The sequence below is a fragment of the Odontesthes bonariensis genome, chromosome 13, assembly GCF_027942865.1.
Source record: "Odontesthes bonariensis isolate fOdoBon6 chromosome 13, fOdoBon6.hap1, whole genome shotgun sequence".
NCBI lineage: Eukaryota > Metazoa > Chordata > Actinopteri > Atheriniformes > Atherinopsidae > Odontesthes > Odontesthes bonariensis.
The window spans coordinates 22,929,451-22,955,910 of record NC_134518.1 but is presented as its reverse complement, the minus strand read 5'-3'; the positions used below and the strand labels follow the sequence as shown (position 1 = coordinate 22,955,910).

Below are 26,460 nucleotides of genomic sequence, written 5' to 3'. Positions count from 1 at the left end.
TATTTCTACAACTTCAGCATCGTTAGTGGGAGGGGACGTTTTTGGTAAAAGCTCTGCATGTCAGAGGCGTTTAACCTTCTCTCATTTATCATTTTGTGTGTGTGTGTTGCTGGTCAGAGCCAGGATGGTAAGGTGGTGTCGGCGGGGTCGGGCTGTGAGCTGAGCGAGCTAATGAAGCGCCGCTTGGAGAGTGTGGCCAGCACCGGAAGCTCAGCCAGCTCTGGCTTCATCGAAGATAAGAGTTACTGCGACTCAGAGGAAGAGGAAGACGGTAAAGGCCAAGCACGTCTTGTTTCCCTTCAACCCCCACACTCTTACCCCCTCCCTGTTTGTCCCTCCTGCCCAGGACTGAAAGCTCCCCACAGATTGTTTTCAGGTCTGATGGGACGTTTCCTCCTCCTGTTCAGCAGCACAATCACTGCAGCAGGAGCCACTGTCACCCCACTGAGTCTGGGGAGGCGTCTGTTTGTTTCCTGTCCTGACCCGAGCAGGGCTCTGCTCTCTGGCTTCAGCTCAGCACGTCAGCCATGTTGTTTCTGATGTGTTATTTCTGGTTTGATTAGCTGTTTACTCAGGTGGGGCAGGGGAAGGCCTCCTTGTGAGTTCTTCAGCACTCTGCACCCATTACCACACGTTTCACCTGACATCTGAAAAATAGGAAAATTAGTTTTCATTGTTCATGTGAAACGGATATTTTAAAGACGGATTGCGTGGGAACAGGCGGGTTTGAGACAGCATGGTTTGTAAATATGTCTTGTCATCGTCCGGGTCTTTACATTTTGCAGATTCCCCAAGAGAATCGCTTGTGTTTCATCTTGTCTGATTTATCTGGCAGGTGTAGAGAGCTGACCACACAGAGTGTGTTTGAAAACATGCCTCGATAAGAAGAATTGCTGTCTTGAATTTATGAATAATCACTTTCACAAGGAAAACTTCATGTGCTTTTTGTTTCACAGAATCTGAAGATTTATACAAGAGAGTCCTGACATTGGAAGATTTAATTTGCTACAGTTTCCAAGTTGCAAAGGGCATGGAGTTCTTGGCTTCACGCAAGGTATCCTCGTATTCAAAGACGCCGCTCCATACATTATTTTACGCCATGGACCTTTTTTTATTTCAATCTTACCTAATGTAGCGTAATATCACCATGCTCACCCTTCTTTAACGGGTCATTTAAAGTCAGCAACGTGCAGAAAGTATTTCAAGGGTTGTAAACGATGAATGAACATTCAGCAAAGAACAGTTTAAAACAGAGTATACAGCTTCTGATTTGGCCCACTTTCTTTTTGTTTGTTGGTTAATCTCACCCTTGTGGTTTGTTAAGGATGTCAGCCTTAAACTCATTCATTTTTCAAGTCATTCAGAGTTTTGGGGAGACCGGATGAGACTGATTAGAGAATAAAGCTATTGTTGCAACAGTAACCTACAACAAGATTTTTTTTATCGACTGGATATGAAAAAAAAGAGACATTTCCTGTTGTAAAATCACTGACGACTTCACCATGTGTTTTAGCCTGCATGTAGTATGTGTGCCACATTGAGGTCATAGGTACGCAGAAATCTTGAAGTTCTAAAAGTTAATATCTTTTTGATCATGATTTTGTGTTTTCCTCTCTTTCTTCAGTGCATTCATCGGGATTTGGCCGCACGGAACATCCTGCTGTCTGAGAACAACGTTGTAAAGATTTGTGATTTTGGACTCGCAAGAGATATCTACAAAGACCCCGATTATGTGCGCAAAGGAGATGTAAGTTTGTTAAAACCTACACATTTATTAAATTATTTACACAGCTGTTTGGTATTTATTGCTCTTTGGAGAAAAGGCTCAACAACTTTTCCGATGAAAGGCAGCAGGCGAAACAAGAACTACTAATTTGGCAAAAAAGAAATTGAACAGTTTTTATAAGATGACGTGTTTATTGAGCTCTAATTAGAAGATTAAAACTGGTTCAAATTAATCAAAGGGTTTACTACAGTTACAGTTGGCACTGATAAGTCCACACTTGAGATAAACAGTAACTGATCTCATCTCAATACCTGTACACAGGCTAGACTGCCACTCAAGTGGATGGCACCTGAGGCCATATTTGACAAGATCTACACAACTCAGAGTGACGTTTGGTCCTTTGGTGTTCTCATGTGGGAGATCTTCTCTCTTGGTAAGTTTCATGGATTTCTGTTGGCCACTGGATTTAGAAGGTCTTGGTATACTTTAACTCAGTTTCAGTGACAAAGGCTAAAATTGAATTCCTTCCCCGTTCACTGTAGGAAGACCCATTCATTTTGGTCTTCCACTTATAGTTGGTCTTCCTACATTGGATGTACCAGAATCTTTTTCTTCTTCAATTCTTCTTCAGGCTTAATTTTAGGAAAAAGAGAAAAGTTAAATGACACTTGATCAGATTTATAAGGGGCTTGCTTTTGAACTGTACTCCATTCTTTGGTCAAAACGTTTGCTGGTGGGTTGTTCTGATGCAGGGTGATGCTATTTTCCAACATTTGTTGCCTCTTTTTCCATACTCACAAAGTTTCTTGGACTTTATCTTACACTAAAGGGGGAGGAAATTGGATTTCTTTTACTCAAAATTAAACAGAAGTAAAAGTTTGGTCTTGTTTTTAACATCTGCACCTCATATAGCCACTTGTGCTTTTATTATTGTTAATATAGAGAGCATTGGAGCCTTACTTATACTTAGACAAAATTATAAGTTTAAAAGCTAAAAGCAACCAAATATCTATGATAAACTAAATGCATAAGTCAAATAAAGTTACGCAACTTGTAGTTAGCCTCTGCAATCAGTGATTTGAAGGGTTACTTCACAAGCAAGACGAGACATTTCACAGAGCCACAAAGCCCTAAAGCACCTGCATCCAACCTGTACGTGCTTTAGTCATAAATGCTGATTATCAATAGGTCAACAACAACAATATTACATTGACAAACTACACTGCAGCGCAGATATCAAGCAGAAGTTGACACTAACTTGTAGACAAAAAAATAGTATATTTTATTGGAGAGTTAACAACAGTTAAAGCCTTTATAAAATAAAAATATTTGGACTTATTTGTGTTTATTCTTAGCATCCTCATGTATATATTAATCCTGGCATCTCAGAAAAACTCCAGTTTCTTCAATCATGTACTGTATGTTCAGTGTGAGGAGAGCTTGGGGGATTCGTTCGGTGCCCTCAGCCACACAGCCTCACCAGATGTACTGGGTAATAACTGTCTTCTTCAGCTGTGTAATTATGCCTTTGGGACAAAGAACCAGGACTTGCATTGTCAGTCTGAGAGAACTATTTCTCCGCCACTCGTGCAGAAAACATTAGTGCTTGTGTAAGTCTGTGACTATCAAGACAGGCATGGGACATTAAATCCACCTCCTATTTAAGTTACCCATTTCATCCCAGCTGGCAACATAAACTCACTGTAACCAAGCAGCCAGATCAGTGTAAAAGTGCACCCCGGCTGTGAACACACCGCCGCCTTTAAGGCAGCACAGAGCTCACAACACGTTTCTATAGCAAGGCTCAACTTGAAATATTGTATGTTAAAAAGCCACCATGGGAATATAAGTGTAAGAAGCAGTCATCAAAGTTGGATGTATTGCTATACCGTACATTTGATTGTGCCGCTTTCGAGACAGAACAATTTGGTTTTGTCACCCACTGCAGTTAAAAGTGTGTCAAATTGCAAACTGTTTCCAACAGAAAGCACGCTGACATCATAATGACACATAGTTCTCTCGTTCCTTTTTGTATTTTCCACTAAAGAAACACTTTCACATCTGGGCAGTGTTAGCTGGGCCTCAGAAAAATAAATCAGGAGTTAAAAAAGCGAGCAAAAAAAAAAAAAAGAAGAAAAAAGACAGAAGAAGGGAGCTTTGTAACTTGATCTTGTTTGGAGGTCAAACTTTGGAAACTCAAGTGTTTTTCAGATCGCTTTGTGAAGCAAAAGTGTGTCAGGTGCGTTTGGTGAGAGTTCAGATATCCAGCTGGTTAGTATGGTGTTGATGCCAAAAAGTGCTCCAGACCTGCATGGTGTTTATCATGTTAGATACAAATGTTTAAGAGTATGGGATGGCCACGACATAGTAAAACATAACTACATCTCCTGAAGATACAATTTCACGCAAGATGGTACAAATAAGATGTGATCGTTTAATTTTGCACATTGCAAGTTCTCCATCTTTGTGGGAGAAAGGTTTAAGTAGTACAATCTCTTATCTTTTATCTTAGCAACGATAAGAGATTGCAGTCTGCGTGCCGCTATTTTGGAGAAGCAAACAGGAACCCCTGCATGGATGTAAAGCAATATGATGCTGTGAACCGGCTCAGCAGCAAAACATATTTAGCCAGCAACTGTAAGAGAAAAGTAACTGGGCACTGCTGCTTTGGATGAGTAGTTAGTTTGTGCTATTATCGAAATTTTGAGTTTAACATGTCAGTTCTGATCCAAACTAAACCTTGAAAACTGCAAAGTTGAGGCAGTGATAGACCAGCAAACTTTTGTTTACAGGAAGAAAAAACAGCTTGCTTTGAAGTGAGCAACATAATGGTCTGTATGTACAAATGTACATATAGTTGGGATTTTTTTCGTTGCTAAAACATATTTGCATCTACAGCGATTGTAGGTTTAATACTATTTGCATTAATAGGCACCTAAATAATAGGTAAGGCAAGTTAATATTGGTTAATCGAGGTTTAGAAGGTAAGATAACCCTAGCTGTGGAGCCACAGAGACGACTAATTATATTGTGCGTGGGGATTTAAATTAATAAAACTATTTTGTCAGAAAAAGCGAGAGTGAGCGATGTTTCCCAAAGCCAACAGAACTGCTCATGTTTTCACAGTGAGCTGAGCATGAGGTGCTTCAGCTCTTCATTAAGACTTTATTTCCCACATTGTGGTTAGAAAGCAAATAAAATCAAGTGAGGCCTCCCTTTGGTTGGTGAGTGATACATTAGGCAAATTCTTTTATTGTGTGTAATTCACTCATTACACACAATAAAAGAACACTACTGTTATACATATGTCATCCAACCATTTCTGATCAAAGTCCTTTATAGTGAAAACTTGTAGCTAATTATGTATTTCTAAGAGCTTTTACTACTAATTCAATGTTCTTTGAAAACATTCTTACATCTGTACTCAGTAATGTTAACATTGTGTCACTTCACATTAATATTCAACCTACATCATGCAGTTCCTTTGCATTTGAATTGGGATTGTCCTTTTAAAGCAACACAAATACCTCGTGCTAAATGTAACATAGCTGTCCCACTCTTTCCTCCCCCAGGTGCTTCCCCGTATCCTGGCGTCCAGATTGATGAAGAATTTTGCTGCAGACTCAAGGAGGGGACCAGGATGAGAGCGCCCGATTACGCTCCCTCTGAAATGTGAGAATCCCAACCAGTCATACATCAGTGAACATAGGAGAAAGTTTAAAGCATGCAGCACACCTCCAGAGAACTTTGAAACAGACTGTGAGCAATATGCTGACCTAATTTGCTGATCATCTGTCCTAGCCTATTAATCTGACTTTCCCATTGAAGTTGTATTCATCCACAGAAAATAAAGGCAGAAAGTAAAAGCCTCCATATCGTACCAGTATACAACTAAGAGGAATGCAGTTTCCTTCTCCCTCTTTGAAGCTGCACCAGCAGGTTTAGAGGTGCCTGATAAGAATCATGAATAACCCTGCTCTCAGTGTTGCAGGAGGAAATATTAGCTGCAGATTAGTTCTGCGGCTCTGAGTTTTAAGCTTTAAAGCGCTTTCTGACTGACAATATTGCACATGTAACTGAGACCTAGAGCATCTAAATGTCACTTCTGGAGCCCAAGTTCCCTTTTATTGAGGTTTTTCGAGCGTCTGGAAGTCTCTTCTGGACATAAATATCTGTGGGACAACAGACAGTCATCTTCTATGGAGTCGATGCTGTTTGTCAATAATGCAGTGAGTCAGACGTGGTTTTGTAATAGATCCAGACCCAGCAGTCATAGCTGTATAACATGTATAACATCTGTATAACATGTGCTTATTTTGTTTGTCTGGCTTTAATTTAGAATGACTCACATAGTTTAATCTTATGTATTTTGAAAGCATAATGCTGCTATTTTGCTAAACAACAATTTATTATCAAAAGGTACAGAGCTGAGAGAAAATATCTGAATGAATTTATCAGCTACGCAAAAGAGACGGTGATTGAAAGTAATACACAAAATGTAATCCAGATTGTAGGTTTCAGTCAGAGCCAAGAATCTCTTGTACTTTCCATCCCAGTTCAGGCTGTCCATTGAGGCAAATAGACCTGCCAGATTGAATGCTTTGCATTCTTACAGTTGTGAGGCCTGCCTCTAATTTAAAGCCGAGATAAAAAAAAACAACTGATATCAGTTTTGAGAGATGCACTCAGACTCAGTGGGGTGAACTCTCTTGATTCCCTTGAGAGCAGTGCAGTTGATCACAGGTGCCCCTAAGCCCTCATCTTGACACCATGACCCTCCTCCCAAACTCTGAGGACGAGAATGATGAAAAACACATGCGGTTACAGGCATCGTCATTTCATCCGTGCCTCTTGCAGTCTTGATTCATCAAGAATGTTGCCTACTGCCTGCTAGTGAGATCCCCGGTTATGATGCACCACAGAGGAATGTAGCGGATGCTATGCAGAGAGTGGGAGCACAATAAAAAAGGATGCTCATTTCCCACTAGTTCTGCAGAGTCTTTCCCCATCAAAAACACCACGCTCCTTAAGACTCAAAAACATGTGGGGTCGTGCGATTTATTCTCATTAAGAGCGAGGCAGGAAGTGTGGTTTAAATTGTGCAGTCGTACAATGTGTGCACTTCCTGCTCAGTGATATGTATATGAGCTATGATCATGCTCTCCACATCCTGTCACTGTTGGGAGAGCTACCACCTGGACGAGCATGCCCTACATTCATTAAGGTGGGAGTCGCAGCTGCTCGGCATTTTTTAAGTAGGTCCAGAGAACACTACACAGATGTGGAGGTGGTGGGGTCAATACAGCAGCAAGAGATCAATCATTTGTTTTCAAAGTCCTGATGATATAAGAGAATCATAATGCTTATATTGATGTTCATCAAATATGGATTTCACTCTTTCACGTGATGTAAACCAAACTGCAACAGGAGCAGTGGCACTCTGTTTCTAATTCTCCTCGAAATGAGGGTGGTCACTGTAATGGGAACTAACATAAAGGCTCTGAGACCTCCCTCATGAGTAAGAGATGTTGACAGCTTGTCAGAAAGCTGATCGAGGCTGTGAGCCCTCACTGGTCTGGAAAGTTAGACACAGTCCCAGAGGCTCAGGATAAGCGCAAAAAAAAGAGAGCAGGGTATGTTTGAATGGTCTGGATGACAGCTGATTTAGGTGGAGCAGATGTGGCTGTGGTTTCTGGAGCAGAAAAGGTCTGTGTATTGAAGATGACAAGACCACCAATCTTGAGGTGGTCGTTTCTCTTCTTGACGGTGTTACATTTCATGATGCATCAACCCAAACCGCTCTTGGCATTGAGAATGTTAATCCAATATGCTGAAGGCTAGAGTCTATTTTGCAATTTGTGCTCAATGTTTCATTCTTCACTCACAGATATCAAACCATGCTGGGCTGCTGGCAGGGTGAGCCACAGCAGCGACCGACCTTCACGGAGCTGGTGGAAAGACTGGGAGACCTGCTTCAGGCCAGCGTGCAACAGGTATGGCAGCCAAAAAACGTGCAGCATTCAAACATTAAAATGTGATCTCGTTCAGTTCGATAGTTATATGTTTTAGGACATAATTAACTAATTTCCCATCCCCTGACATATTACACCATGTCATTATTCATTGAACAGAAAACAAGCCAAAATAGATATAGTAGACCCTTACTATGTCCTTGGGAATTTAGTAGCAGCCAGGTGCTGCTAATCAAATGTACTTGATTATTTGATCATCAGCAAGTGTGAGCACCTCCACAGAAAACAGAAGTTTTGTCAGTTTGCTTTGAAGCATTCAGGTGTTGGTTAACATACCATTGAGGAAAGATTTCCCAGAAAAAGACTGAAGAAGTGTGGCTTCTTTGGAAAGGGTTGCAGGAGAAAGCCTCTTCTCTCTGAAAAGATCATGGCAGCACAGCTTAGTTTTACAAAGTTGCATCTGGAACGATGTCCTTCGGACAGATGAGACCAATTCACAGCGCCATGTTTGGAGAAAACCAAACACCTCATATCAAATGTGGAGGGCTGATGTTTTGGGCTTGTTTTGCAGGGTCATTGAGTCTACCATGAACTCCTCTGTATACCAAAGTATTCTAGAGTCAAATGTGAGGCCATCCGTCTGAAAGCTGAAGCTTGGCTGAAACAGGTTCATGCAACAGGACAATAATCCCAAACACAGCAGCAAATTTACAACCAAATGGCTGAAAAAGAAAATAATCAAGGTCCATGCCTGCAAACCTCAATTAACTGAAATAAATTTAGAAAGAAGCGACCAGAATTCAGAATTCCCTCACAACAATGTGAGAGACTGATATCGTGATATACAAAATGATCACTTAAAGTTATTTCTGCTAAAAGTGGTTCAACAAGCTATTGAATGATGGGGTGTACTTAGATTTTCACACACTGCTTCTGAAGTTTGTCTTTATTTTTATTTTTTTAAATGAATGACATAATATGTCATGTGTTGTTTGTCTGTTGCTGCTTTTATGTAATTCTACAAACGTGTAAACCAAATACTTTTCATAATCTCCTCACACATATAATCATAGGATGGAAGGAGAGTATATTTTCTGTTTCACGTGACTGTGGAGTCAAGTTTTAGCCTCAGCGTGTGAAAAGTAAAGTTGATGATCGTCGATTGGCTGTTTGACTCCCACTATAAATAAATACTGAAGAAGGCTGAAACAATGCTGCATACTTTAATCCTCCACATAATTAAAGAATTCTGAACATGTTTTGTCTTTGTAGAACAATGACAGTATCACAATATTAGCCAGTAGCTGTGCAGAATGAGTCATGAACACCTGCGCACATTCAGGAAGCAGCGATGATGATTATAGTTTCAGTACAGTAGGGTGCTCACTGTAACTGAGAAGGGAAGCAACGCTCAACACAAACACTCGGTTCCCTTTGAAGTGACACCATCAGCCTCGTAAAAAGGAACCACGCTTTAAAACACTCGGAGAACAATGTAGTTAGTCGTGTCATATATAATAATCTGAAAGAAAATACGAACATGAAAGCGCGTGATAGCCAAAGAGCAGAGGTGGAATTTAGTCCTCTATTATTTACCATGTTAACACCTGTACCTTTGTGCTCCAAAACGGCCCGGGAGGCAGATCTTCAAAGTATTTTCCTTTCACCTGAGAGTAGTTGACTGCAGGCAAAAAGCGCGAGAGCACAGAATTCCATTTGTCCACTCCTGCAAAGACCATATGTCACTTTACTGTAGATTAATGAGTGAAGCAATGACATGTTGCATGAAAACTGCAGCATGTTGCATTACAAGTGACTGAGTCTGTTAAAGCCATCGAGTGAAACATTTTTCCAGTGCAGGAAGGCTGGTCATGAACTGTGCCGCTGCCCGCTCCGACTTCATGATAGTGGCTGTGGATTTATTAGGCATGACCTTAGTTTCTTTGGCTGCTCGCCACCACCTGTGGATGTGTGCGTTTGCATAGCGCATATAGCATCGACCGTAAATCTGCTTCTTTTGTTGATCTAGGAGGGAAAACACTACATACCCATCAACACAGCTTTGCTGGCGAAGGTGGGAGAGCAGACTGCCGTAGTGCCAGCAGAGGAGACACCAACACAACCCACCTCCCACCGCGACTCAGGGGGCACCTGGTAAGAGCGCTTCATTGTTCATCGGCTAGTTTAAATAAAACAGATATCTGACATTTTATCTAGTTTTGTGGCACAATGGACAGAAGTGGTGTTGGTGGGTTCAGTCCACCACTTCATTCCTGAATGAAAATGCATAATTTTATGAGGCCAATCTGGTCAAAGCTTTATCTCATTCCTTATGATATTTGAATAAGTACCTAAAAGCGCTTGGTGTTCTGCACACTTCTTCTTTAATGTTGAGTTCGACTCAAACAACAACTTTAGCTTGTTTACCTTTTAATTCAAACCCAACGTCAGATCAGAACTGACTTTTATTTTGTTTCCAAATTCCTGCAGAAGTTGCCCTGCCGGCGTCCTGTTGCACAGAGCTGCTTGTCTGGCTGTAGAATCTTGGTTTTCTTGGCTCGAATCTGCTCCACTTCTCTGCGAACTTGTTAAAACATTCAAAGGAAATAAATCACCTTGTCTTACAATCGTGTAAACCAATACTCAGACTGTTACAGACAAGCAGAAAAGCCCATTTTGCACTGTCAAAGGTCCAAAACAATTATTGTCCCAGTGGTGCTCTGACTGAACTCAACAGGATAACATTTAGGTCTGAGCTGAGGACAATGAGAGACCTGATTGGCATTGATAAGAAATATACACACTGCAGCTCCCGAGCTTGCAGTCCTGTGACTCCTGAGAGGAATTTCCCTGAAAACCACAGAGCCGGCCTGGAGATTTAAATCCACTTAAAATAATATTTGTTGAGCTCTTGGGTTTTGTAGGTCCTCCAAGTGTGTTTATTGAGTAGGTGCTGAAAAGCAGCAGTGACAGTTACTTCTTAAACTGAGCTGCTGTTTTAGCCTCTTAAGTGTTGAAATGCAAAGCAAACAATGTGTGTTTTCAAAGTACATCGTCATAAATGCTGCACTTTGTTGATTTCAGTGATTAACTTCCTGCGATTGCGTTACTGGACTTGACTCCGGCTACAGAACATTTTCGGTGCTTGAATTTATTGTTATTTTTTCTCCCAGGAACATCAAGATCCGTCCCGCTAGTGTTAAAACGTTTGACGAGGTCACCGTGGAGAACGTGAGAAATGAGAACCACGAGGTGAGTTGTTCAGCTGGAAATTCACCCAGGAGCAGACACACAATATGCACCATAACTTCGATTTCAGGCCCACGCTCTCAGCTCAGATCTGCTTACTTATGCTGCATGTTTTTGTGATTTAGTTTAGATTTAGTTTCATTTTGGATGTTCATGCACTCACTTTGACGGTTACAAGTATTTGTTTGCCTTAGACATGTAATATAGAGTACAGAAGAAATTAAGCATAGTGGATTTAATAATTGCCCCTCTGTTTGTCTCCATCCTCCTCAGAGTCAGTCAGACAGTGGGATGGGCCTTTCTTCTGACAACATGAAGACGCTGATGTGCTTTGAATCATTGACAGGCCGACCTCTGAGCATCATGGCTCTTGCGTACGTATGCTGCACCACAAATCAACCCTCTACATGCACCACAAGTGGAAAATCCACAAAGACAGCCTGAAAGAGACTAAAAAGTACCTGCTTGGAAACCTCCCTGCTGTGCAAGAATGTAGACACTGTAACTGTCATACAAACACACACACACACACACAAGTTTCTTCTACCTTAAAAAGAAGTCCGCAGCTAGTTTTCCCTTTTGTCTGACGGTACCATGTGTGAGGCGCAAAGGAGGAGTGGGAGGGAAAAAGCTTGAGGGTGACAAACTGAAGGACTGAAAACAAAAGCAGAGTGAGGTTTGGCTGTTTTAAAGAGAACACACTAAAAACTCTTTGTTTTCACCATGAGCATCCTGAATGAGAAACCTCCCGGGCTGATCCAAGTCATGGATGTCAAGGCAACAAGAGCATAAACGAACGACATAGGCTGACAATTTTTACTCCAAAATACCGCAGATTTTTTTTTTGATGGATTTTAAGATGTGGATTTTGAAAAATCTTGAGACAATATGTTTTCACTTTAGAATTTACTGGAGGAAAAAGTCAAATATGTGGGAGATTTCTATAAATCTTTCTCTTATGAGCTTCTCTGTTGGTGTCTGAAGGCTTACATGTGAAGTTTATGGTGGCTCAGTTGGCAGGGTTAATTTACAGGGTCAAACCCCTGAACTCAATAATTACACTTTAAAGCCTTTCTCATTATTGTGCTTTTGCGAGCAGAGTTGCAACTATGGATACTCCAGCCAAGTATTGTAACTTAAACTCAAAGGACTTAAATGAAGAACAGCAGTGAAGTAAACCAAAAATCTCAGTTAAGTTGAAGAGGAAAGACTCTAAACTTGTGAAAACAACAAAAAAGCGTTATAAATTATTAAGATCCGAGATGTAAACGACTGCCGGTGGGGGGGGGGGGGGGTAACTTACGAGGCACGCTTTGCAGAGCTCACAAACCCCTCTGAAGCACTGTAATTAATTTACAGCTCACCAAACTCACACTCACAGTGTCCTTTAGATCTCACAGCTGAATGTCCAGGACTCATTACAGGCCTGTTAGTCCCATCAGGGCCTCAGCCTTGCAGAGAGAATCAGCCCAGGCGTCCAGAGAATGATCTATACTTCAAGGCCTGGACTTTCTTGCTGGGCTGACACTCAATCACTGCAACCTTTGAACTTTGGAGGGTTTACAAGGGCCTCCCCTGCTTTAGTTCCTCTGAGTAGAAGTCCACCTGATTCTCCTCGAAGTCTCAGTACTCCTATGTCCTCACGTCTCTCTGTCAGAGGAACAAAGTTAAACCAGTAATGAGATTTTTACTCCAAATCCCAGATTTGATTTTTTTCAGATTGTTGCACTATAATGATAGAAACAGTTAATCTACTACTTGTCTCAGCTCAGGCTCAACTGACCCCCCCCAACTCAATTTGTTTCCTGTTTATCATACCTCCACCCTTCACTTGGCACTGGCAAGATCGCACAATACTGTTTTGATTCCCGGTTTAACAGGTAGTTTATTAATCAGGGCAACATTCCAGTAAAGCGGCATCTCTTCTCCCTGCTGGGAACTGACCCTTTAGTCTCAAGAGAGAGGAGCTCTGGAAACCCATAGCAACGTCCCAGACAATAAGACTCAGTTACTCATATTCTGGGACTCAAATGAAGCAGAAAAGCTCAGGATGATTGATTACATCATACATGAATGAGGGACAGTTTATCTGATTGTACTGCTTCACAAGGGGCATTCCTTAAAGGAAAGAGTATCAAAACAGCCATTCATTGTGAGAGTGATCAAGTTGAGTTGAAACACAAACTGCCTGTCAAGATATGCTCAGGGTGTTGACGTGCACAACTTGTTCACCCGTCGCCGCTGACGTACCCTGTTTTTACATTCATTTTCTTCCGAATCAGCATCATCTACAGTAATATATGGGCTTAGATAAGATATGAAGTGAGTAGGAGGAGACGACAATGTATTTAGAAAATCTGGCTCCTGTGTTATTTCTTGGTCACGATATCTACTGAGTCACCGGCCACACATTGCACATTTGTTTTGTCCATATTTTGCAGATATGCCTATAAAATGTCTTCAATTGTGAAAAATCGGGGGCACAACTTCCCCAAGCTTAATGCGACGTCTTCAAATGCCATGCTTTTATACATCCCGACGAAGAAAATTCATTTTCCAAGGATGTATTGTTTAGAAAAGCAAAATGTCAATAGATTTTAATCCTATCCATAGACTATGTATTTTTAGGTGTAAATTGCGTGAAATCTTAAGATGTTGCAGTTAATCGGCCATGTTTAAGTTGTATGTCTCTGTGTTTTCAGGATGAAGGCTGTGAGTAAAAGTAAAGAGTCTGTGCTTGCCGACTCAGAGAAGGAGAAGTTTCTACCAACTGTTCCCCCTTTAGACTTCAGTCTGGATGACTCGGCTCTGGACGACAGCCTGGAGTGTCACAGCCCCCCACCTGACTACAACTACGTGATGCGCTACTCCACCCCTCCTGTGTAACCTCTCGTCTGAGAATCTGAGACGGATGTTCTCCTCTGTTTTGACACTTGGCTCCAAAATGTTCTGCGAGAGGGAAAAAATGAGATTCCCTCTTTAGGTGTTTAGACATGAATCAACTCCCCTGCATCTTCCAACTTCCAGAGAGTCTACTATGTAACAAAGGAAACCTGTAAAGCTGTTGATTCCTTTCCAGTTTTCATGCGTGGGCCTACGTCGACGTATGCTGGTCCGTTCCACCCTCACTGTGATATGCAAAACAGCTGAAAACAGGCTCAGGTATTTCTTTGATGTACTGTGAAACAAATCGCATTAATTCCAACTTCACCACAGATCTGAACAACTCTTGATGAAGACGATGAAGAAGAGTAATAAGAGTAATAAAAGACGGAAGAAAAGGCTGTTCAAATTTAAATTGGTTTCTTTTCAAAAGCTGTTTTCATGCTATCGAAGAAGTGAAAACTCGAGAGTGAATTGTAAAGAAATATTTGAAAAAAGGAGTCATTTGAAAGAGAAGTTTTGGCTGCATGTGTCCGTATCGGGGTTCAAGTTTGCTTCAAAAACAAAGCAGATGAAAGCGATCTTTGCTCATGGGATTTTATCTAAAGAAATCTGCTCATCAAACTCAGGTTGACCCAGAGTGCAAGAGGAGAGGAGCATTCTGGGCTGAATGGATGTTTTTAAGTTCTTTCTCAGTTTTTGGAAAATCACAGGTTAATGGAGGAAACAGGGTTCAGATGAAACATTACAGCTTAGCTTTGAAAGCAAGTAAATGAGTTAGTGCACAAGCAGAGTCCTCCTGTGCAAGTTGGGTGTTGAAGAAATGTTGTTGTTTTTTTTTGGTTTTCTTTTGCTTTGTTTTTGGTCAAACAAAGGAAAATAAAAACGGATTTGTACATTTTATTGTGTACAGATGTAGTTAGAAACATGCAATTAGAGCAGAACTTCATAGAAACAATTTATTGAAAAAGCACTAGAGAAATAAATGTGTGTTTGTATAGATTGTAAACACTGTCTCGTATTTATCCAGTTCTGTTCATTTAGCTAAGGATTTCACAGCTAATTTTTCCCAATATCACCATGTAATATTTCCTTGTTTCATCCCAGACGTATATGCTGTTTATGCTGCTGTATCCACTGATAGTTCAGCTGTGGAAATCTGCCTCCACAGAGACGGTTAACCCTTCTCCTTCCTTTGTCTCGTGCTTTAAAGGTTGCAGCGCTGGCCTCACCAACTCGGGATAAATTAACACTCACTGTACCATTAACACATCATTTCTCCATGTTTTAACAGCTTTTTGACCATTTTATTTTTAAAACCGAATGCACTGGAAGTGCTGTGGAGCAAAACCTTCAGTCATCCCTGTGTTAGCACGCACACACCCTCTGGAGATGCAGCTAGTTTGTGTTTGTTAACCACTGAGGAAACGATGTTTTTCATTGTAAAGTGAACCCATGTTTTCCAAATGATGTTTTGTTTATGTGGAGAGAAAATGATTATGCACTGATACTTTATATCAAGTATATATAATTTTTATTTTAACATGTTTTGTTATGTGTTGAGGGTCACATGTTGCGAAGGTTGCAGATTTTATTTTTGTTTATATTTAACTCTTGTCTATATAGTAGGAAATTAACATTTGCAGTATTTGTCGTATTATATCTTAACATCATCAGTCGCGCTTTCATTAACGGATAATCTTTAATCAAGGCATATCATACTCTGCTGTCACAACAACGTACAAACATTTCAACCTGACTGCCAAGAGAGATGTGGATTTTACAGCATTTCTTCAATAACCAGGACTAATGACTCTTTCAGCAGCTCAAACTTACATGTTCATGGAGTGCAACTCTAAATGAAAAGTGATGCTCCCCAACACTGTTAACTGAGTATATGGAGAAAATAAATTAATAAAGATCTATATATTTATACATTGAATGCAGTTTTGATTTGAGTTTTTTTATATATATAAAACACCAAGACGTAGAAGGCACCACATTGGATATGGCTTTAGAAATTGAGTACATACTTTCATAACTCCAGATTCTGAATCTTAAAGGATGACTGCGGTATTTTCAACATTAAGCCTCTTTTCTGAGTCGTCTGCAATGTTTTAGAACCCCCCTCACCGCTTTTTTGATGTTTACTGCTGTCTCCGGTATTTGCCTAATTTTGATTCATCTCAACCTGCTTCAGAACGGCAAGTCATGCGCATGTCCAAAAAGGTCCGTAAAAGCACCATAAACGTCCGTTTTCAAAATCATCAACTCACCGGAGTGGTTACTGGTGTGCACTGGTAATCCATATCAAATTTCGTTGCGAAAAGTTGCTTCTGTCGTGTTTTATTTGGCAGCTCGTTCATGCTCGCACTATTTTCTTAGCCACCTCACAGCCGTGGATAAACTTCCGCTCAGCAGTTGAATCTGACTTGCTATACTCCACACCACTTGATGGCGGAGTAATATCAACGAACATCCAGTCTTCAATAGAACTCAATGGGATTTACAAAATGTCAAATAAAACACGACAGAAGCAACTTTTCGCCACGAAATTTGATATTGATTACCAGTGCACACCAGTAACCACTCCGGTGAGTTGATGATTTTGAAAACGGACGTTTATGGTGCTTTTACGGACCTTTTTGGACATGCGCATGACTTGCCATTCTGAAGCAGGTTGAGATGAATCAAAATTAGGCAAATACCGGAGACAGCAGTAAACATCAAAAAAGCGGTGAGGGGGGTTCTAAAACATTGCAGACGACTCAGAAAAGAGGCTTAATGTTGAAAATACCGCAGTTATCCTTTAAGGCCTTTGTTGATTAGATTAGATGATTTTTATCCTCAACTGCTGCCATGAGTGGCTCAGACTAAACTTTAGAATAAACATCAGCAACATTTCAATGTTGTGGATTTCTAGTTTACGGCTTTCTGTGGACATTTTTCCACGAATAATACAACGCTTGTGAGAACGAGGATCCAGGGGAGCTCGTTGCTGCGTGTAGCGTCTAACCTTTACTCCAAAGTTGCAATCTGAAAGCACTGCAAAATAAAACTAAACCAGGAAAATACAGGCAGAGTGACCGTGTCTCTGCAGGGAAATACGCCACCGCACACTTCTCGTGTCTCATAGGGCACATACTGAGTTTTGCTCTTCTCTGTATGTTAAATTGGACTTCAACAAAAAAAATCGGCGTTTTTCTTTCATCCGCTGAGCAACGGGTTGTTTTTCCACAGTGACACTTATAGAAAGTGTCGAAAAACTTTGAAATCTTTGGGTCTTGTAAGACAGCTTGTTGCTATAGAAAACCTGTGATATTCTGGAAACAAGTGAAGTGTTTCATCTGTTTGTAGTTTTGCTTGTTTGCGTTGTGGCTGCAAGCCTTTAAGAAGTGAGGTGAGGTTGTGTGAGGACGGATAAACCTGTGTAGGGAGGAGATCGATTGATTACAATGAATTGAATTCCGTTGGCTTGAATTGGACTATACTATTTAAGTGCCTTGAGATGACATTTGGCATTGTATTTGGCGCTATATAAATAAAACTGAATTGAATTGAATTGAATCGTAATGGATGAACTGCAACTTCTCCTGTCAAACTACTGTATATCTTGAGGTAGCAGTTCTCATCATAAATACATGATCCAGAGGGCCTTGTCCTAAATAAGAAGGGATGTGGTGTATAATTGAAAAAGATGATTGTTTTTGTTTGCTTTAAATAAGAATAAAAGTAGGTAGTCACAACTCATGAAGACCGGGAGTCACTGCTGCAAATAAATACAACAACCAGCTCCTTTTGATCCCTTTTGTTTCATCTGAATAGTTTATAAAGTTATAAAGTGAAGAAGTCATTCAGGATTCACAATAGAAATCCTGTCTGAACATGATGAAAGGTGGAAAGGTACAAAGACTTTTTGCAGGAGAAATTAGTATTTGTCTTTATTTCCTGTTTATCACCCCCATGAACTCTCAGATTTATCCAACAACCTCGTGGGACCTCCTCGCACAAGGTGTGTCAGGAGGTTTCAGACTATTCTTAACTCCATTGATTCACTGAATCAAATGCTTCTTAATTATTTCGGCTGGGGCTTGTTTGGATTGGCGAGTGCCATCAGTGTTGGGCCCCGCTCCTGCTCACTGGACTTTGAAAGACTCACTTCCTTGCCAGGACGAGGTGTCGGCAGCCTGTCTGTTCTCCGGGACAATGCCCCTCCAAGCAGGAAAGGAAGGAACTCTTAATCATCCTGGTCACGACCGGAGGGCGCCACACACGGGGTTCCTATGGGAGTCACTCGTTACCGGCACTGGGTGTGTCCGTGGGGTCCATGCACACAACAGGACCGGGCCCTTGACTGTCTCTGCTTGTCCTCACATATTTTGCGGTGCCGAACATTGAACCCAAACGCATGTCAACAACTTCCGATGTGGACTATTTCCAGAATATCAGATGCAAATAAACAAGGGAAGGATGTTGGAGGGGGGAGGATATGTCATGACTTTCATGTGTTAGTTTTGCTCATCAGCATCTACACAGAGTGTTTTTCCACATTGGCACAGATTTGAGGATCCTGTCCTGAGTCACAGCCCTGCCTCTCAGTTGAAACACCACAGAGAACTAATTGCATTATGAAAGAAATTTAACAGAAACTCTCTTTGGCCAATATAATAATGAATGAAACAATTTAAGAAAAAGTTGATATAATGTTGTGTTATCTGGAAGAGAGACACACTGAGGAAGAAGATAGTCACAAGGGGCTGTTGAACACCTTTAAATGAAACTTGTCAACCCAGTCTCACCAGAAAATGTGGAATACTTTTATTTGTCCAAAACTTATTTTTCAAATTATAAAATGGTAACTTGTCAGTGGGTTGTGGTTCTGCCAGGCAGGTTCGCATGGCATGACAGGAATTAATGTCAAAATGTGCAAGCCATTTGACCATAGATTTATTAACCATGTTAGATTTCTGTTAAACCATGTATTCTGTAACATGTTGGCCCAACTTTGTAGCCTTCTTTTAACTTCTAACCCTGAGCACTCTGACTTGAGAGCATTTGTGATTGGGAGGGAAGGAAAAAACTGTTGAAAACACTGTGCAGGACATGATTCAAATCAACAATCTCTTTATTGAAGTCTTGCGGGTGAGCATCTCCCACCATTGCCTCCTTAAACATTTGTGGCCAACTCAACACAAACAAGACGTGGAAAGTGAATATCATCTGGCAGGGGACGAAAAGACGTCAAAGTTTTCAGAAAAAGAAACTAAAGTTGTTTCTGTGTAGGGAGGAGAGTCAGGAGAATGCATTTTTGCTCCAAGGGCGTAAGAATGAGTTTAACATTTGGGGGGGGACATATCGGAAACCTGACAGATATGTCAGTAATTATTGTGCACAAATGCCCCTGTCTCCAATATTTTCGGTTCTATGATTTGCACAATCATTTTTTGGCCTCATTTGACCGACTTTGGTGCTTCACATCCTGCCAAGAGATCAGTTTGCTTTGGGTCAGCTCGGTCATGATCTGGCAACATGTCCAGGGTGCCCCCCTTTTCTTGCCAAATGTCCGCTGAGATAGGCTGAAGCACCCCATCACCCTGATTTATATAAGAGAGTATGAGATATGAGCGCATGGATTAATCATGCCTTATGCTTGAGTTTCCAAAGATGTAAAACTGATAGTTTATCCCATATTATTCCTAAACTGGGCTTTTCCATTCATTGCCTCGAGGCAGGAGATCTTGACCCCATTCCACACTGTACTTATATGACATGAGGAGTTTTTACAATCCAAAGGGGGAAAAAGGATCTTGTCAAATGTCAATGGTCTATTGTGGTTTTCATCCTTTATATATTTTATGCAACAGTCTGGTGCAAAGGAGGCAGTGGCCCTGTGGTTTTATGCAAACGGAGAAACCAGAAAAAGAGAACCAGAGTAAAATAAAACCCTAAAATGTGCTCGAAAATCATCAAGTTAATACATAAAGACATGAATAAAGAGGGGACCTTATGTTTGTTATGACTTGCCATGTAAATCAGCTGTAAAATACAAACTGTGGAAGTGACAGTTTTTTTTGTCTAATAGTCAGTTGTTGCACAGGGGGTCACAGGATATCAATAAAGTTTTGTTAAATTTTGTCATTTTCACAACAAGCAACAACATCTTAAATCGGTTCACAATTCAGAGAGAGCACATCTCTTTATATCAATCTGTGCGACCAAAAACATTGTCATCAGTCCAGGAACTCACTGCACTTATAGTGTGAGAGCTTTGCTTTGTTAGAATACAGTTATCTGTTGTTATTGCTACACCAAATTAAATGGTGCACTTGATTCTCAGACAGCGTTTTCTAATTATTTGTGTTATGTTTGCTAGCAGGAAACAAGTCATGGGTGGTTATTTAACTCTAATTTACAGTAATATCATACAGTGAAATACTATTGTGAGCCCACAATGAAATTACAGCAGCTCATGACTAATTACACTCATGTGTCTCGCTAGTTTTCACTGAATAAAAGTTCAACTAAATCCAATTATTTAGCAGTTTTTCTACCTGAATGGCCCATTTTCCACATTACAAAAAATAAATAAAGAGCTGTTGACTATTTCCCAAAAAAGTTTCAGCTGAAATCTTATTTTATGTGAAGCTTGTTGTGAAACTCACGAGACAAAAGAACTCTTGTCATTCTGTGAGCTGCAACATGATGACCTGGATAAGTTCTCTTCACTGGGAATGATACAAATTTTAATTAATGTCCAATTTGTGTCACACCCACTTTGCAGTCTGTTTTTGTTTTCCTACTTTAACAGTTGCACTCATAACCCCCTTCACCCCCTCTCACTTCCCTCTGACCACTTCCACAGTCTCTTCCCAAAGAAAACAGAGCTGCAAAAACACTCCATTAATCACCGAAAAAGAGCTGCTAATGAATTCATGGAACATCTGAAGTTACTGCAAAAAACATATGTGATAACAGCTTGAAATCGTATTGCACACAGTGTTGCGAGATCTCTGATCAAACAATACAATGAAAAAAAAAAAAAGATAGAAAAGTTCCCCCGCTGATCATTTAAACACCCACTCAATGCTATTCCCAGACCCCTGCCCAAGTAGGTGAATGGGGGTATGCCGCATTCATGCCTCTCACCCAAATGTAGAACAATGAACCGGATACTTTCCCAATAAAACACCTAACATTTGTCCACCTTTGACAAGATATAAAGGGTGCAAGGGTGCAGCAACATGTTCAGCTAAATAAAGAGCTCCAGTGCTTCGGTCAGGAAAAGGAAAAAACAAACAGCACATCAGCCGTGTGTTACAATTTGTATCATGCCTTTTCTTTATTGGAAAAAAAGATATGATGAAAGTATTTCATTATGGGGAAATATATTGAAATTATTAAGGAACAAACTGAACATTTCTTACTCTGACTGGAGGAGTTTTTCTTCAACACAATCAAATGAAGGAAAGACGATGAGACCTCAATTTAACAGTCACACATCCTCCAGATCTGTAGATGTAGGCTGCAGATATCTGTAGAGAGCCATGTGCCCCTCTGTCAAATACACTCAAAGATCAATGTTTTTACAACACTTCATAACAACATATTTAATAGCTGAGATACCTTACTCGGCCATCACAAATTACAACTGTGGGAGTCAAAGAATACATTTTTGCCTGTAAAACATTTCAACAGATGAAAACTTAAAACAATAAACTGCATCCCCGCTGTGTTGGACACAGCAGTAACCCCAAGGGCAAAACAATCTGGGATTTCATCCATGACAGAGTTATGGCAACTTCAGCCACATAATTGCAATGAAGTTGGACAAAGTGCAGCGTGGATTAAAAAGGATGAGAGCGCCAGCCGGCGTGCATTTACAGTCCGCTCAAGGCAGCAAACACGGGGGTCTAATGTTGCATATTTTGACTGAACCACCAACAAAGTTCACCATACAGAGCGGCCTACAGAAGCACCACAACTGCAGAGAAAGGGGGTTACTACCGCAGACACGCATCTGAACAACAAAACAGCCCCATCAATTATGCCACTGTGGTGGCAGCTTTTTTCCCAGGCCCTGCTGGTACAAGAACATTCTGTACACCCCTCACCTCCTGCCAGGGAGGTAAACAATAGGGTGAGCTGGTTTTCACTGTTATTTGAGGGTGGAGGGCTCTGGATTGGAAATCCAGTTCTGAATCAGATGTTAGTAGGCTTTGTGAGCTTTCACTGAACCATCACAATGAGCAGAAGATGATCAGAAGTCCAGGTCTTGTCTGATTTAAACCCAGTTTTTCAGTAAGCAGAGAAGAAACAGCAAACAACAATATGAATGAAGCAAACACTGGGATGTGTTTCTGCTTCTGTCACTGAGACGTGAAAAAAACCCACAAACCTTCAGATGTGTTCACAGAGTACAACACAACAGATGTTTTAAAAAGGCATTTATAAACTTGATTATTGATCGTTCTTACTGATGCACAACACATGAATTACTCAACAAGGATAACAAGCTATTTTAGCAACATAGCAGACCCTCATGAAATGTTTCCCGAAAGTCACATTCGTCTGGAACAGTCTGGAGGTAATTGTTCTCCGAGAACAGCCAAAACCTTTAAAAAACATTGATCTTACTGGTAAATGGTGATGTGCCTAAATGTATCATTCCATCAATGAGCCACGCAGCTGCACCTCCTTTATTTAAACCAGCAACACTCACTTTGTTGGTTATTTTGAGTTTTTCACCATTGGATTTGCTTCAACTAACAACTACACAGAAAACTTCCAGTTTGTAAAATTAAGTTTTTCAACACTTCTTATGTTCCCGGCCAGAGGGCGAGAATCGATAAGTACATTTTTAACATGGTACAGGTTTTAAGTGAAACTTACTGAAAGCGCTTGTAACTAATTACTTTGTGTTTCTCACAACTTTTACAAATTGTAGTTATGTAATGGAATATGTAATGCAACACAAATTAAAGTTGTTAGAAGAAGAAATCATATTTCTGCATATTTATTGTACCATAGTTCTGGCAAGAGCAGCTTGTAAACAATGTTTTTCACAGTCCTGTCAGTATCTATTTCTGCCATTTCCCTAACGAACCCCCCGTTACTTGAATTTGACTTGTGTTTGCGGTGTCGTGCTCTGCACATGTTTTACATTACAGATGACAAACTCAGTGCTGGTGTCCGTGTGCCAACCCTGTGAGTAGTTTGTCTAAAAATAGCAGCAGATGGTCCTGTTTTACCTCCCTCCCCGCAGAGACGCACTGTGGTCACTTTAGTAACATCACAAATTCTTTGGCTGCTTCTCCACTGACTGTCTTTGATCTGCTACACTCTGCTGAGCTCAGGGAAAGACGGAAATTCATGTAATCCTGTAATTTCATCTGCGTTGCCCGCATTTGGTTCCTCTCAAAGCTACAGCCTTCACTTCATTTTTAGTATGTGGGGGGACGTTAATGCCGCTTGAACAAATTGGTTTGAGAATCAGTAATGTTCTCAAACAAAACAAAAGACAACTCAGGCGCAAATGCTGTCTGAAAACCAACTCTACCAGTGGATGTTCTTAATAAGATGAAGATTCCTGGAAATCAGTCATACTGTGAGCAGAGGAGCACAACAGGTGGTTGTTGTAGCGCACTTAGTTCTGAGGCATATTAGCCAGCATGATGCTTCAAAACATCCTCCAAACAGTCAGAGTTATTTTTTTTTAAGCATTCCATGTCTTCATGACTGAGCTGTGCTATTTATGTGTAGTGATTGCCTATTAAGGAACAAATATATACATAATTATTACTCTAAAGTAAGCAAGAAAACACCCAAGAGACATGACAAATTACCAAATAAGTGGCCAAGAAAGCAGAACATATACAGTGGAAAGATGACAAAAAGCAGGAAATAATTAATAAATACATCACTTGTCCCTTTTTAAATAGTTTTGGTTCGAGGAACCAACAGCCAACTGCAGAGTCTGGTTGCTGTTTCAAATGACTCTAATGTTGGAAAATTTAAAAACATATATAGATAGATAGACAGCAACTATCTATCTATCTATCTATCTATCTATCTATCTATCTATCTATCTATCTATCTATCTATCTATCTATCTATCTATCTATCTATCTATCTATCTATCTATCTATCTATCTATCTATCCATCTATCTATCTATCTATCTATCTATCTAGTGTGTCCATATTGCTTTTTGTCACTTCCACATGAGACACGAGAACTTTGAACAGTTCATAAATGACTCAAGAGCACCATCCTGTGTTAGCCTGTAGTTTGTGCGCAGACACAGGCACACAGAGCATAGACTGTGGTTGAGGCAAATCCACCGAACAAAGAAGAAAGTCGGCTCAGATTTTCCCATAAAGAGTTTATAGACTAAGATGTGTTGAGATTTATTTGTCAATTAGTGAATGTGTCTTGCAGTGTAAAATTGCTTTGAGTGACCAACTAGACCAAAAAAAATCCCTTCATTAGTACTGTCCATTTACAGTATTTCATGTTTTGTCTCATCAGCTTTATCTAATTTGTTAATTTGCATCTATTTCTGTATTTCAAACCGCTGAACACATTCCCAAAAAAGGTTAGGACAAGTTAAATGTAAAGGTATGTAAAATAATAATACTAATGATGATGATAATATTAACTTTATTTCAAAGAGGTGATGTCAACAATTAAATATAACCATGATGTGGGAGAAAAACAGTATTCATGTAAATATGAGCCTTTGAGGGAATGAGATAGGTGTATAATAGTGTTTAATATTACTAAACCGTTCAAGCAATCTTGAGGAATTTCAGTGTGTAAAGAGTAAGGGTACGAGCCTATGTTGGACTGCTCTGATCTCTGATCCCTCAGACAGCACTGCATCAAGAGCCGTCATTCATCAGTAGCTGATATTAGCACACGGGCAATGGATTACTGCGGGAAACCTTTGTCACGAGCTACAATACCGGCTTATAGTCACTATTGTGTCCTAAATCTTTACTGTCCAAAAGAGAAGCGTTAAGTTAACCGCGTCCAGAGGTGGCGCTGACTCCTCTGGGCTTTGAGGCATCTGGGATGGATCATCTCACAGAAAGTCCAACATATGCTACGGACCTTTTTCATCGACGTCCATGGGACTCTGCACACATACCTACAGAAGAGGAGGGTACGGGTACTGGACTGGCCTTTCTGCAAACCTGATCTGCTTCCAATAAAGACTGTGTGGAGATTTTTGTGATGGAAAGAATGCGACAATGACGACCCCTACCGTAGCTCACCTGAAGAACCTGAAGAACGCCTGAAACACCTCATCACCAAGTGTTGTGAGAACGAATGGAAACATTACAGAGTGGTAAAAGCTTTGCTGTCCTAACTTTGTTTGGGATGTGTTGCAGACCTGAGAGGCTTTGATGGACGTTTCAGAATAAAAAATTATCGAAGACGACAACATAAAAAAATTGAATATCTTGGGTTCAAACAGTCTGGAGTTAAATAAAAGTAATCAAAGTAGATTAAAGTAATACTGAAATCCAAACTTTTAAAATTTGCAATGAACAGCAGTACCGGAAATCAGCTGAATAGTCAGTTTAGTTCCACAAAATGCTTTTTTCTCTTTGGGTTCCATGTTGGATTGTATGGTACAAAACACAAATTTTAAGAGATCACTTACAGTTTCTCTCTGCATTGTTGTAACGTTTCTGAAAACAATAAAAAAAAATTAAATGAAAACTTATATGTGTTTTTCATTAAATGGTTTGTGCAAACAGAGCACAGCGAAGCCCATAACTTACCATCTCTCAAACATTAATGGCTAATACCAGAAAGATAAATGATTATTTCATTAACGGACAAGGTAAACACAGAGTAGGACTTTCTGGTGTAAAAGGACACTTGTTAACAAAGATTACTTATATGTGAAGTGTAGCACCTTGAGCAATTAAAAGCCAGCAGCCACTGGAGAACCGACTTTAAAACCAAAGTCATCAGCGGCGGCCCCTTTGTCATTTCTCTCCTCTATCCTCCCAGTGCTCATCCTCCCTTTCTTCTTCTTTTTCCTGGCTGTTAACACTGTTCATTTCCTTTCTGTTCTTCCAACTTTAAACAGCGCGACACTGTGTTGTTCTGTCTGTTTGCCACTTGCAGCCAAATGAGCAGACTGAGTGGAAAAAGATCTTTTTTTTTTTTTGTAGAGGGGCTGCCCTCTTCAGGTAGATACTGGAGTTTAGTGCAGCAGCTGTAGTTCTGCAAATGTCCATGAGAGGACATCAGCGGGTCTGTAGAGTCCATCCACACCCTGTTGACACCACAGGTCAGAACAGTGACCTCAGTGCAAATACACGATTAATTATTGTGACACAGCAGGTTTGATTTTGTGGTGGTTTTGGATTAATGGAGTAAAATCCATATTGGTCATTGCCAAGACAGGTGCCCACTTTACTCTTTTCTCTGACGTCTGACCATGCTCATTGCGGTTTCTTTATTAATGTAGAAAAATCACAAGTGAATGGGATAATGTTGATTTTTTTTAATAGAATATCTAGTATCCAACTGAGTATAGATATTTTAGCATTTGTAAGCCACTTGTTTAAAACACTGAAATATAAGTGACTGTGAAAACTTGATTTCTTCTCTA

General features: G+C 40.3%; 1 protein-coding gene across 1 annotated transcript in view; it reads left to right on the top strand.

Moving 5' to 3' along the window:
- Positions 1–15,772, top strand: part of kdrl (kinase insert domain receptor like) — a 43,091-nt gene extending 27,319 nt beyond the window's left edge. The window contains exons 21-30 of the mRNA XM_075481635.1: positions 118–271; positions 957–1,054; positions 1,625–1,747; positions 2,048–2,159; positions 5,299–5,398; positions 7,614–7,719; positions 9,728–9,852; positions 10,872–10,950; positions 11,221–11,321; positions 13,650–15,772. Coding sequence (XP_075337750.1) covers positions 118–271; positions 957–1,054; positions 1,625–1,747; positions 2,048–2,159; positions 5,299–5,398; positions 7,614–7,719; positions 9,728–9,852; positions 10,872–10,950; positions 11,221–11,321; positions 13,650–13,833 — 1,182 coding nt within the window. The 3' untranslated portion in view covers positions 13,834–15,772. The remainder of the gene's footprint in view (positions 1–117; positions 272–956; positions 1,055–1,624; positions 1,748–2,047; positions 2,160–5,298; positions 5,399–7,613; positions 7,720–9,727; positions 9,853–10,871; positions 10,951–11,220; positions 11,322–13,649) is intronic.
- Positions 15,773–26,460: the final 10,688 nt, after the last annotated feature.